The sequence below is a fragment of the Ochlerotatus camptorhynchus genome, unplaced genomic scaffold (assembly GCF_037179485.1).
Source record: "Ochlerotatus camptorhynchus isolate MF236.1 unplaced genomic scaffold, CSIRO-AGI_Acam_v1.1 ptg000170l, whole genome shotgun sequence".
NCBI classification, from domain to species: domain Eukaryota; kingdom Metazoa; phylum Arthropoda; class Insecta; order Diptera; family Culicidae; genus Ochlerotatus; species Ochlerotatus camptorhynchus.
The window spans coordinates 696,571-711,288 of NW_027040660.1; the positions used below are offsets into that span (position 1 = coordinate 696,571).

The following is a 14,718-nucleotide window of genomic DNA, read 5'->3' on the forward strand; positions in this document are numbered from 1 at the left end:
CATCTATAGTATAAAAATTACCACTTTAGTCTGTTATTTGAAATTAGCATCTTCAACTATTCAAATCAGTGTTCACTCGGCTGTCGACAACAACAGGCCACTCTCGATGTGTGCTACGCGATCGTCTGTTTACTCGGCAGCAACCATTGTGTGGTCCTCCTCATTGTTCTTCAACAGCAGTTCTTTCGGTCGATGCGTCGTCGACTTTGGAAAGCAACCGTTTCGTGATGAGTGTGTGAGTGCTGACCACATTTTGCGTCCATTGCTGCAATGGACGCGCTCTGACCCTCGTTGGCGTACAACAATTTGCCATACAATGAAACTACTGGAAGCGGCTCCAGTTCTGATGGAGGAGGCTTTTTGGATAGCGGAAGATAAAGTGTTTATTGTGTTGTACCTTTTGACTATAGCTTTAAGATGTATTGTATAGTGACCAAGAATCCTCGGCTCTGTTAAGTTAATTCGGTTGAGCCTTATCAAATAAATTAATGAACAAAAAAAAAACTATTCAAATGACAGTTTAGTCACTTTTTGGTCGCTTCTTAAAGACTGCTTCAGTTGCTGAATTTTCTTTGATTATCTGACCCTGCCAATAGTCTAGGTTAGTACGGAAATGACGTCCAATTCTTTGAAGATGCTGGTTCGATTCCTGATCCAGTGAGGCGCTCCTCGGGGATTGGATCACCAAGGTTTCAAATAGGTTTATAAGGCTTAATGGACTTAACCATAACAAACGAAATATCCGTTGCGTAAAGCAAAAATTGTCAAACCACATAAAGTACTGTGAAAGAGCATAAAGATCTGCACGATAAACAATGTCAGTAAAACTGTTTCGGTAGTCCCGTCAGTTTTGCTCCTCAAAGCGATAACATTACGTGCATGATACTCCACCAATCCTATCTTTAGCAAAACGGAGCCTCCTTGAAACGAAGTTATCCCACATCCTCATAAAGCGCACTACCCCAAAATCCCAGAGGCGCTGACTACTCTAATGATAACGACCATCGAAGATGATGATGGTGATGAAACCGTGCCACTGCCACCGCCGCAGCTTGCCTCCACCAGAGCATTATGTACAAACAATCCCTCAGCTGACCACAGAGAGTCTCGGTTTTTATTGGGCAATCATCTGCTTCCCCACCGTACCCCTACCATCCAAAGAGACACTCCACAGTATAAGAAGGGGATCTTCAATTGGATAAAAATGTCATTACGTTCGTTCAGTCGTTCGGTCTCAGTTCGGCCGGAGTCCCATCACACTATCCGTCATCCCATCTGCCTGGAAGCAGCGGTACACCCAACAGGGAAATGTAAGATTCTATTACAGATTTGCATGAAAAGTGTGCAGAATTTGCAATGTTTCTCACAGTGCAGCCCATTGCAAGAACTGCCATTACATTTGTTGTATGAAACGTATGCAGAGGATGTAATAGCTCCAACCTTGCATTGGATGTAGGACAAAATTTGTTTTGCGTGTAGCATTCGAAATTCGTAGAGCGTAGATGAAAGATGAAATAAACCGGGAAGATCGTTCCGTGATGAAAGTCAACTTCACCGACGACGATGACAGCACCTCGCTCCCTTGACTTCGTACCTACTATGCAATGTTTGCGTCGTCTGTTTGCGTGTGAATTGGAGGGTTGAAATTCCGACGCGTACGGAAGTGTGATAAGATTTCCACCCTCCCCAAAAGGCGATAGGCTAGAGGGAGCGGAAGTGAAAGCGTGGCAAAGGCAATGGGAATTCTCCCGACGGGGGAGATATCGTAGAAATTTCATTCAAGTAAATGTAGGGCAGTTATTTTTTGTTGGTCGTGAGAGGGTGTGCCGTCTCATGGGAATATTAAAGCTTGGGGAAGGCGGTTTCGATTGCTTGTGGGGTACGAATAGAAGCTAACCGCTTGACATGTGGGTATGTGTGTGTAATTTCGTATTCTGTGGGACTCGATTGAAATTTGATAATTTTTTTTGCCAATTTGCAGCACCTCTTGTGAATTAGTAGATTTTCCATCCAAGATTGGGACAGACTTTGTTATTTTCTATGAACTTTGTTTGTCCCAGCGGTGCAGACGTACGTTCGGATTCAAAGGGAAACGAAAATGTAATTTATGGGATTTCGCTGAAGTTACAAATCTCTCCAACTGCGACTGACTGCGTGCTTCCAGCCGAGGGATACACTTGCGACAGCCAGATAACTATTTTCGGGGTAAATATGTATGCGCGAGATTTCGGCGGATTTTGTGTATTCTCGGTGCCACCAAGTCTACGATAACATATCAAACAGTGTCTAGGATTAGAACGACGCGATGTGTCATCGTCGTCGTCGTCGTCGTCGTCATCAGCCAGCCAGCAGACATAAACCGATACGCTTTGGTGGTGATATTTACGAAATGTCTCAAACTGCTGACCGACGTGGACGTGGAAAAACAACGGGGGAAAAAGATAACACTCTATACGCTTCGGATCAGTAAATCTGTCTATCCAATTAATGTCTGTGTTGGCCTCCGATTCCCATCCACACGAACCGGGGCAAAAGGGGGTTCTCGATTTATGGTGTTCATGTGCGCACGAAATTCTATCATCAACTGATTCCCAGAATCAAATCCGGCGATTGATGACGGCATTGATTCGATTTAAATGGTAATGCAGTTAGGACGTCCGAACGGGGGAAAATAATCTGTCACCCGATCCGATGGCTCAATCGTGCGTGTAAATCGGATGGATTAAATCTGTCGTGCCATTTCTTCTTGTGAATACAAAACTCAATCTGAATAGACCCCTCCTACCAAAAAAGCTCGCTTCCACTCACTAAAGACTAGTATGGTTGCATTTCCCCCTGGGGTTGAAAAACGCTGGAATAGACGAAGCCTTCACAGTCTTCTTGACAAACGACTAACGCCTTTCCCTCGCTATGTGTCATATATTGCACAAAAGTATCTTTCTAATCAGCGGCGCCATACAGTGGCCCGATCCACGTGCCGTCATGTGTCGACGAAGCTGTCAAGGACCCCGACGGCGACGAGTGGGAGATAGAGACAGAGGAGCAAATATAGAAATAGATGCTGACAAAATAACAACACTTACTGCAGTTGGTCAGGCAGTCGGCGTCGGGTGCTGGGTAAAAAATAACACAGCAGCACTATATGATAACAAGTGAGAACGGATCTCCACTCATCAACCAGTGATCTCGCACAGTGTTTACTGAAACTTGAGTTGATACAGTAATGACCGGATTTTGCCAGCGGTCTTATTGTCACCATTTTGAAGATGAATCAGAAAGATTTGGAATTGCGGTTATGTGAAATTATTGAAGGATAAAAGTCCGATGCGCGGATGGGGCTGACCAAATCGGGAAATTACTGTACTACCAAAGCAAAGTGATGATAAATGGCAGTGGACAATGGATCATGGGATTGTGGTGGAACGTCCCTTTCCTTCACATATGGAGGCGAACACTTAAGTTAGACAGAATTTTTCTTCCAAAACGCTTGGCTCGGTTGATGCGGGCTATGGAATGGATGTCAGTCGATTTTCAAAATTCTGCTTGTTATAAGAAATAGGGCTTAGATCTAATATTGACCCTTATAAGCACAACACGCTCTATGCCTCTATTTTCGAGCCCCTGGACCAATTTCAATAATTTTATCACCAATCGACCAGAAATATTTCTACGCATCTGTTAAATCTAAGGCTTTGTCATTTGTCACTATTGGAAATCGTACTTTTGCTATGATAATTAAAATTATCACCGATTGCCTGCGAAAAGTGATTTCCCTAACACAGATTTCAAAGTTGAATTCCATCCGGTCTGACCAACCGGTGTTTATTCAATCGCCGCGTGGTGAGTAGCAGTAGTAGTTTCCAGTACACAACGAAAGGCTCCCCGCAAGCAACGAACCGCAGCCCACATGAGCATCCATAGAAGGAGGAAGAAGCCGCACCGCTATTGATCGGAATCAGTAGCTCTTCGTGAGTCGCTGTGGGCCATCTATGTCAAGCGCGTCATACTAAAGAGCACAAGCTTCTGCTGCAGTTAACAAATAAGATTTATTATATAAGACCAAGTAGTCCTACGTCACCATTGCGTACAACCCCATAGGGCTGTCCCTTGTAGTTTGTTTTTATGGACATAAGGATGTGTTAACGAAATATGTATGACTCTTTAATTATCCTGGAGATATTTTATAGGATGATAGAAATCTTGATCCAACATACACCCTGAATTTTTTAACCTTTTGAGCTTCGCGGAGCCTTATAGCATCAGTTCAGATGTGTGATTGTATTCAATAATAACATTTTTGAATCTCCAAATCATCCTGCAGATCTGATTTTGAAGTTCTGCAGACCCAATTAGGTATTCTACGTTGACTTAACTAAATGTTAGAACGAGTAAACTTTCGCAGAGTCCCATGATAACATGTTCAGTTGACATTACAGTGCATTTTGAGCTCTCAAAAATGACTGGCATTCAGATCTTGTCGATGTCCCGACTAATCTTGTGAACCCGGTTTGCACAAAGTGCCGAAATTGATGCTTTAGTAAATCTTGGGACCATTAATCTCATATCATTTTTATAGTTCGTTCATCGTGTCCGGTCTCGGGCAGTTGCATGCCCCATGCATGGAGTTCGAGAAAGGTCATTTCTTTATTGGCATGAACTCGCGCAAGTTTGATACTGGAACTACTTTACTCGGAAAACTGTAGCTAAAGGACTAACACTCCGCAATGAAAGCCAAAGAAAATGTTTACCCCATGGGCGACCAGATTTCGAGTGAGAGAAAAATAAGAGTAGAGGGTAGTGTTTTTGCGTGCTGTCAACTTAGTGTTCTAGATGCACTTCCACACTTATTAAATTGAGACCTTTTGGCGCCTGTACCATTTTTGCATTAGTATAATTGTGTGGCAAGTACAATCACACTCTATGCCCAGGGAATTCGAGACATTTTCCAACCCGAAAGATTCCTAGACCGGACCGGGAATCGAACCCAGCCACCTCCAGCATGGCCTTGCTTTGTAGCTGCGCCTTTAAGGACTGAGCTAAGAGAGGTCATCAAGATCATCTATTCACGTAAACAATTATTGCAAACATTAAAGCTATGAATTTAACTAGTGGCTGGCCAACATGATCAGATTAATTATTTTCTTTTAAAATTTAGTTTCCCAATGTACTTTGAATTAGCTGGACTGTTGAACTGGTTTGATCTAAATATTAATATTTATAAGCATCAATAATCAGAATAATTTGGTGTATACTTTTTTCGAGAAACTTGTTTGTCATAAAATTTCCCATCTTTTAGCAATATCAAATAACGGCGCCGGTGGTGTAGTGGTAAGCGTGATTACCTCTCACCCCAGCAGGCCTGGGTTCAATCCCAGTCGGCGCCGCCGGGATGTTCTGAGGCATAACATCTCTGATCACGCCTTCCTTCGGATGGGAAGTAAAGCCGTTGGTCCCCGGTTCATGAGTTGATGGGTCGATAGGTAGGGTCCAGGTGTGGGAGCTGCCTTCCTGGCACGTCGGTAGCATTGGTGCTCAGCACGGAAAACAAGATCGACGGAAAAAAACAAACCAAAGCACAGCAATATCAAATCAACAATACACGGGAATAAATCCAATCTCCAAAATGCGAAATATTATTCACGATTTCATGAATATAGCGTCATTTCCCAAGAACAATTAGGGTATTATGAGGGTTCTGCAGACGATAATTCAGGCTTGTAGAATACTTTAAAACCATGATAAAACCTGAGACGTTACTTGGGTTTAGATTGGAAGTGACGTTTTATAGTTATTATTTGCAGAGAATCCAGAAAATCCTATCTTCCTATGCTTACCGACGATAAAAACACAAGTTAACGGAATCGTGATCAGTGTACATCTGAGATCATGGATTATCATTTGTGGTACACCCCAAGTAACAATTTTGGTTTTATGAGGGTTCTGTAGACCATGATTTAGGCTTGTAGCAGCTTTAAAACCTCTATAAAACTTGCAATGTTACTTGGGACATCATGATCAGCAACAAAAACGATAATCCACTGACATGATAACACGAAATCTTGAAACTTGCTGTCTTCGGAAAAGTTGTTTTGTAGGCCAAATACCCTACAATATGGATAGTTTTGGAACCTGGATGACACGTAGATGTCGAAAATCAATATCCGCCGCCTGTCAAACACTCTACAATATGTGTATTTTTCGAACTGGGATGACGTGCATAGGCCGAAAATCGATGTTTGCCGCCATTTTGGAATCCAACGTTCCAAAAATACCCATATTATACACACTTAGAAAAACCTAATTTTACACGTGACGGAATCCATCTTTGACACAAAGAATGAAACGTAAACAAACATGTCATGTAAAATTAAGTGCTCCGAGACTGAAAAGTTTGTTACTCGACGAAAAGTACGTTTGATTGAGCTGAATTTCACGTCTATTATGACACAATTCTATGTCAAAATTGACGCTCGTATATGTCAGTCTCAGGGAACTTAAATTTACATGATTTTTTCTAAGTGTGTAGGGTTTTTGACAGTTTTTATGAAATCAATGGCAGCCATATTGGATTTCAAAATGGCAGTGAGCATCGATTTCTAACATCTACATGTTATCCCCGTTCCAAAAATACTCTAATGTTGGGTACAGTTTGTTTCTGAAACCAATGGCCGCCATCTTGGATTCTAAAATTACGGTAGACATCAATTTTATACATCTGAATGTCATCCTTGTTCCGAAAATACCCATATTTCGGGGTATTTGACAGTTTTTTTTCTGAAATCGATGACCGTTATTTTGGATTTCAAAATGGCGGCGAACATCGGTTTTCAATCTCTATACGTCATCCCCTTTCCGACGTACCTACACTATTGGTGCGTTTACCCTATATGGGCAATTTTCAGTGGCGATAGTTGATGATGATGATCGGAGATTATCGCTATTTCATATGATCATGATCTGTAACACAAATGATAATCGCATTTTCGTTTCCAGAACTGTCTGTTGTGATTTTTGGAATTGTACTGATCATGAGTGTACCCAAAATGAGAATGACATTATCTTTATCTGAATCGTTGATTTCCATTCCCTGAATTTGTCAACCAAATATCAAATGTGCCATTTTGAATTTTTATGCGAGGTTGAAAATAGCCAAAATTTAGCTCAAATGTGACTGATTGACCATAACAAACAATTATGCAAATCGTAGATGGTCACTAAAGGTCGATTCGTCATTTGGCATGACACTGCTTTCCCCAAACCAGTACGGAATTATGGGTAAACTCGAAAAGGCCTTCAGCAGTAAAACAAAAATCTTTCATAAGTAGGTATGAGAATCAAAATATCTCAAAATGAAACCCAAAAAGTTTACAATGTTTAAAATAGGAATGGGCGATCTGCTCCCGAGCTGTTCTATAGATCCGATTCTCTAAAGTGAGCTGATGACCTGCGGTTCATTTTGTAAGGAACCGCAGCTCATCAGCTCACTGATATCTCAAGTCTAAACCATTCAATCCATCACTCCTAGCGGAACTTTTCAAAAAAGAATTCGTTGCTCCACTTACGCATTGAACCAAGACGAGCCCGTAATACACCATGTGCCTACTGATCGACAGCACCAATGGTAAAAGAAAACTTTCAAGCGGCTGTTTGGGAGAGAGAGATGCATAGGCACATGTGCTACACGATGTTAATTTTCTACTGGTATTATCCAATTTATTTATGTACCCGGCTCTTATTGCTGATGTTATTCCTCCAGCATATGTTCTCTCACCTCTCTTCCCATCATTCTCTGGGGGAGCGGAAGATCCGCACAAAAGCAAATAACCGAAAAGCAAAATGCAGCTCTCCAGCTTATCAGCTCAGCTCCGGATCCGAATCATCTACTCTATCGAATAATTCACTAGAAGCTGTTTAGCATGACAACTCTCGAACCCGTCCAGCTCTTCGGATCTTTTTTTCTCTCTCAATTCTTCACGATTCAGCTCCGGATCGGGATCTGAGCTGATGATCTGGAGCTGAAGCCGAGAATAGTGAGAGAAATTCTGCTGGAGAATTAACATCAGAAATGAAATCTGTATATTGAATGGATTGCACAGCTTGAGAAAAGGCGTAACATCGTGTGCCACGATGTGAATCATATAATCGCGTGTGACATAGGTGTAGCTCTCTCGCATACATTATTTTTTTGCTTTTGCTGATATGTTGTTGGTATATTTTGCGCGCATATTTGTTTACGCGATGGTTGATCAGTTGTTGCGTTAGTGGCGTTTTCCATTGAAAAGTAGAGCCATATTGTATGGTACGGATTTATTGGTTTAGACTACGATTTTATGCACTAATTAATTTTGCGATTTTGAATTTGTGCCATAATGTCTATAATTTCAATGTGAGCTGAAGAGCTGTTTAAAAGAATCGACTCCCTTTAGTGAGCTGGATGGGTTTGATCCACTCAGCCAGATGAGCTGATTTCAATGAAATAATTCAAATAAAAGAACCCTCGTTTACCAGACTAAAGTGATTTGCTGTGGATAATATGTTTAACACATTGCACATGTTTGACAAATGACAAATGTGATATCACATTTCAAGCTGAACATTGCATTAGGTCCTAAGTAACATTGATCGATTCTCTTCGTCGACTTTCTCTTTCGTTAATAGCTTGAGCATAAAATCGTTTTTTTTTTCAATCTGTGTGCTGAAAATACCTGGAAATGTCTTTACATGGCCGAGGCGATACAAAGGGAAAATCGACGAAGAGAATCTTTCAATGTTACTTGAGACCCAATGCCATATTCAGCTGGATTTCAATTTTTTTTTTGAATGACGCTCTTGGGTCATTCGTGAACTGTCCGGGGGTAAGATTTGAACCCGTGACTTTGACGTGAGAGGTATGAATGCTGCCCACTACGCCGGGGTCGCCCCCGATTTCAAATCAATCATCAACCATTAACTGAAAACGTTATTCGATAGATTTAGACCGAATGTGTCGTTAACCCAAAATTTCCAACCAGCTGCACTCAGTTTTTGTGCAATGGGTTTTACATAGATTTTTGCCTTGGCTCCCTTAGGCGATGTCAATATCGTTATGAAATACCATCCGCTCTCAATTTCATTTTCAGTCGCCAGCGTAACGAAAATGTATACTACTCCTCCTGTTCCTTTTCCTCCTGCTTCTCCATCGCATCTTCTTCATCAGCACCGATGAAGAATGGAAAATCGATGAACTACTTTCTTGCGCGACTGGTACCTACACCACCCACCACGCTTTCCCTAAGGCGTACTCTGGTACCTGCACACTAGGGATACCGAGCACATCTACTGAGCATTGTTCTACATCTGAGTAAGACGAATGACGGTGTACATTAGGGTGGGTCAAGTTTGTATGGTGGATCACAACCTCTGTTCCCCACTGCTCTTCCGATGTGTATTGAGTCAAATTTCACCAAATCTTGGAAATAGATTGGGAATACTATGCAGCACAACTTTGTCGAAAGCTGCAAATTGGTTAATGAATGAATCGGATCGTTCCATTTCCCATACATTTTCCCAAACATAAATTCCATTATAACCAAAATCGTTCTAATGTTGCACGGTTGTTGGGAACCTCAATACGCGCGAAACAGCAGTGGGGAACTGGAGGTTGTAAAGTTGACCCACCCTAGTGTACATATTCCACAAAAGAGTATCTCATGTGAAGGATCTTCCATCGCTCCCCAACCACTTCAGCGCACCGATTATTACGTGAACCAACACATTTCGGCATGGTTGGAGCACCAGGTGGATGATTGAGTGTGAAACGACTAGTCATGCTTTTCTGATTTCTGTCCATATGAAACCTATCTCCACATTACATGCTTTTTTTCTTTCTTGAGAGCAGCTGGAACAGGTACGGTGCGTCTCCTTTGAAACACATCAAAACCCCGGCGTCTCAAGTGGATTGTTTACTTTGCATTCATCAAGAAAAGTCAATCTCGTTCTAGATTTTATGGGTACGCTTTAATCGAGCAAAGTTTCTCCAGTTGTAATGGTAAAACATGCCAACGTTAATGTGTCAATGAAGAAAATCGCATAACCCGACAAAAGTGAAAACAGCGATAAAATACCAGCTTTAGTACAACCACAACAACCGGCCCGAACTGACATTTATGCTCGGCTTTAGCTTCACTCCGTAGCGTAAGAAAGACGAGATGTTCTCGTTGCTTCTCATAGTCGGTTTTCCTCTCACGCACATGCGTCCTGATCGATCACAGCTGCAACGGAAGCAGCAGCAGGATACCCGAGATTCTTGTCGTGGGATGTCGAAAAAAGGGATTTGAATATGCTAATTTTTTGTCCAGGGAGGGAAAGGTTCGATTATTGGACCATTGATGCGAAGCCCACGCAGAAACGTGTAATCTTAATCACTTGTAAAAGAACGGCAGGGGGCCGTGCTACCAGGTGGAGGTTGAGTTCATTTAGGATTACATACACGATACATGGATACAGTTCTTACTCTTTAATCGTTCAGATTAAAGCGAGGGGGAAGAGTAAGTCAACATCCCTCAAGCTTAAGGTAATTCAAATGGGGCAATCTAGTGAAGCGGGTAATTTTGACCTTTAAATGGAGCCTTCCAATTAGAATTATCTTGCCTTGGGTCTCGTTTCCAATGTAATACGCATGACCTGAGTCTTGAGATATCTTGGAGTAAACTAATGGTACACTGAGGCAAATAAACTTAAGAATTTCATATGGCTAGACTTATGAACGACACATAAGAATTTCATCAGCGTGACTTATGAATGATTTTCGTCTAACATGAGGTAGCTCTCATACGCCTTCAACCACTTCATTATCCCAAGCGTTGAATGACGAGTGGTCATCACACGGACCCCGTAATCTCAACGTCCATGGTTCGGTTCAATCGTCAATCGTCAGTCGTATGTTGTGATGTAAAGAGCCCGGTGACCTAGTGGCTACCGTTTTTGTTTGCCGAGCAGTAGATCGTGAGTTCTATCCCGATCGCCTTAACGTTACGACATCTATCTCTAAACACGTCCTTATTTGATCTGATCAAAACTAAGAAGTTTCCCAATTCAGCAAATGTCCCCTGTAAACGTCAATTGAGTGCAACCCAAAACCCAATTCCACCATTCGATTCTGTCATTCAACGGTTTCGGATATCGGGGCAAACCTACAAACAAACAACACAAAGTTCAACTTACTTGTTAATCCTGACTCCTCGTCCGAGAACATCAAAAATCCTTTGTTCATATCTTCCGTACGTGGGGCGAAGATCTTCTCCGTAGCGTGTTTCGGTTTGAACAGTTTCGCCGTTACCGATTGCGGTACCTTGCGTTCGGGTGGTTTCTCTTCACCGATACCCACCGATGTACCGGCGACAGTAGTGCTGGTAGTGGCAGAAGTTGCTGCTGTAGTCACTATCGGATTTTTGGCAACACTGCTGCTGAATATCGAAGCCGTCACTGATACGGGACGTATGACACCGCCGGCAGTGATGCTGCTGCTGTTACCACAATTAGCACTGATCGGAGCCGGTACTTTACGAATCACCTTAATCACTTGTGATGCTGCTTCTTCTCCGTCTTCTTCTTCTTCCGCAGATTTCTGCCTTGGATCGTTATTGTTGTTGTTGTAATTGATATTCTCTTTGAGCACTCTATCACTTGTTTTCACTGTTACTGCTGCTGTGGCGGCACTGCTCTTATTGACTGCTTCTTCTGGAGCAACTGATGGCACTGAATCGGCGATAGTTGGCTTCTGTTGACGTGCTTCCAGCTGGGCACACGAATAAATTTCATCTTTGTTCTCCACACCACTGTGAAACAGAAATATTTCGAATTCGAAAATTGCTTCTTCTGAGCTCGCAAAAAAAGTTCTGGCATTTTCTTCCGTTCACCAAAAATACAGAAATCCCACAGACAGTTCGAGAAGCGTACGCGCGCGCGATCCGGCGTCCCGAGAGAGCGAGTCCTATTTTCTGCGGCGATTTTCCTCCACAGTCAGTGGATTGGAAAATCAAAGGGAAAATAAATTATCCGAATCGATGCACTTTTCCTCGACTTCTTCGCCGGCCACGAACGCGCGAACGTGTACTTAATTTTTGCTTAATCGTTTTCGTTTAAAATTACATTCCGGTCGATGTTTGGTCAATAACGAGAAAGGGGGTGTTTTTGACGGACGGTGGCTGCTTGGAAGTAAATAACAAGTTGTTTTCTTCTCAAGATCAGGTGGTCAGTGGTCGGCAGTGGAAAATCACTGGCTACAACAAGCGATGAAATGACAAGTCGGGTGAGCGTGTGTGTCTTATTTTGGCGGTGCGTGGTGACATCCTCCCACTCAGTCTCGATTTGTATTGTAAAAGTGAAGTGGAGGAAAAATCATCGCTGTACGATTTATAGCAGCGATGATGAACCAAGAACAAGACTGTGTGGATGAAAATAAGCATTCCGAAGAGCAGACTCAGCGGGTGATTTTTGTTAGTGGGATTGAGTTACTCAAGAGAAAGATTTCTTTTGAGTGTTGAGTTGAAAAATATGAAGCACATACAATCTGTCCGATGCTTGCAGAGGGTTTGTAGGATATCTGCAGATATCCCCAGAGGCCTCGTGGCGTCAACTCCGGTGGTGTTTTGGATTCAGTTCAGTACATGCTTTACAAGACTACAAGTCGTCGTTAGAAGTCTCATAGATTAAATCTAAAAGTTCAGTAAAGCGGTTGATTGGATCAATTCCAGATGTTTCTTGGATATCGCTTGGATCAACTCCGGATACGTTATTAATCAACTGCAGATAGCCCCAGAGGCCCTATGGTAGCACATATGACCTCAAGAGGAGGCCTGATGGGTTGAGGTCTAAGTTCTCACGAGTCAACCCCAAAGACCATGCAGTTTAAGTCTAGAGACCTAATGGTAATAAAGATCTTATGGATTAGCTTTAACCTTTTGACTCAAGACTGAAAAGTCCTTCTGAGAACTAATATGCCTTCTGGGTTGAGGTCAAAGCTCTCACGAGTCAAATTTTGAGACCTTGGGGCAATAGAAATCTTATAACTTTTTTACTCCTCCTGAGAACTCATATGGCATAACCAGAGGCCTTATGGGTTGAGGTCAATGCTCTCACGAGGCACCTCCAAGCACCTTATGGTAATAGAGTTCTTATGGGTGAACTTCTGACTCATGACTGAACCCTCATAAGAATTCATATGTCAACACCGGAGGTCCTATAGGTTGATATATTAAGGCTAAAGCTCTCACGAGGTAACTCCAGAGAACATGCAGTTTAAGCCTTGAGACCTTGTGGAAATAGAGCTCTTATAGGATAACTTTATCTCCCGAATTTTGACGTCCTCACGAAGATTTGTTTGTCAACCCTGCTCAGTCGGTAAAGGCGCAGCTACAAAGCAAGACCATGCTGGAGGTGGCTGGGTTCAATTCCCGGTCCGGTCTAGGAATTTTTCGGGTTGGAAAATTTCTCGACTTCCCTGGGCGTAGAAGTATGATTGGACTTGCCACACAATTATACCCATGCAAAAATGGTACAGGCATCGAAAGCTCTCAATTAATAACTGTGGAAGTGCATCTAGAACACTAAGTTGAGAGCACGCAATAAGCTAATATGCCATATGCAATAAGCTTAAAAAGCGAAGAAGAAGAAGAAGAAGACAAGGTTCTCACGGCTCAACTCTAGACACCTTACCTCTTCAAGGTCCTCGAGCGATAACTACAGAGGGCTTATAAGTTGTTTTCAAAAGTTATATGAGTAAACATCAGTTGCCTTATCAATCCAAATTAGTGGCTTTAAAGGTCAACTACAGGGCATTAGTGATCAATAGGCTGATGCATATTTTGTAAACGTATACTGCAACTACAATGGAAAGAGCAAAAGTTGTCGTTCAAGCCTATATTTTGACTATTCATTATACACGGCAAATTAATCTGGCTCATATTTGAGTCTGTTCTCTCAAATTCGCAAAAACGTAGGTCACTCATAGATGAGTAAATGTCACTCATATGTTTTGATTTTGCCTATTGCTCACGCTCAGATTAATTTTGAAGGCCTTACGGGTCATTAACTTTAGAGTTGCCATGATTCTACTTCAGAGACGTTACTGGGTCAACTTCAGAGAATTTTTGAGGTCTTGCTTGTTTGAAAGGTGCTGAGCCAACTTCAGGGGATTTATATGCTTAGTCTAAAGCCTAATGAATCATTTTAAAAGTACTCACTGAACAACTCTAGAAATCTCCTGAGTTACCTTTTAAGAACCTAGTGGGTTCAATACAGAGGCATTATGTTTCAACTCTGATGTTCTTATGAGTCACAGTCAACTTCGGAGGCCTTATGGATTCTCTCCAGATAACTCCAGCGTTCAGTTTAGGATGTCTTATGGATTACCCCCGGAGACCTTACGAAGTAGGTCCACAGATCTAGTGGTCTAATTGGTTCGGTCTAGAAGTTTTTTGAGTCACCTCCGGATACCTCATGGATCATCTCCGGAAATATCATGGGTTTACTGCAAAGACCTTATGGATTAAATCCAGAAGTCTTATGATGGGCCATCTCTGGGTATCGTACGGGCTAGTTTAAAGGCTTTGTGGATTAAATATTGGGGCTTTACGAATCAAATCAAGCGGTCTTATTAATCAGAGGATTTATGGATTACCTTAGTAGGTAGTACTATAGAATGACTTTGGCGTCCTTACGGTTAGCTTCAAAGGCTAC

The 14,718-nt window shown here is 42.2% G+C and overlaps 1 protein-coding gene across 2 annotated transcripts in view; it reads right to left on the bottom strand.

Moving 5' to 3' along the window:
• sima (similar) overlaps positions 1-14,718 on the bottom strand; it is a 576,195-nt gene that overhangs the window by 82,900 nt on the left and 478,577 nt on the right. For both annotated transcript variants that reach the window (XM_065222464.1, XM_065222463.1), the window contains exon 7: positions 11,203-11,816. In XM_065222464.1, the coding sequence (XP_065078536.1) occupies positions 11,203-11,816 (614 nt within the window). The remainder of the gene's footprint in view (positions 1-11,202; positions 11,817-14,718) is intronic.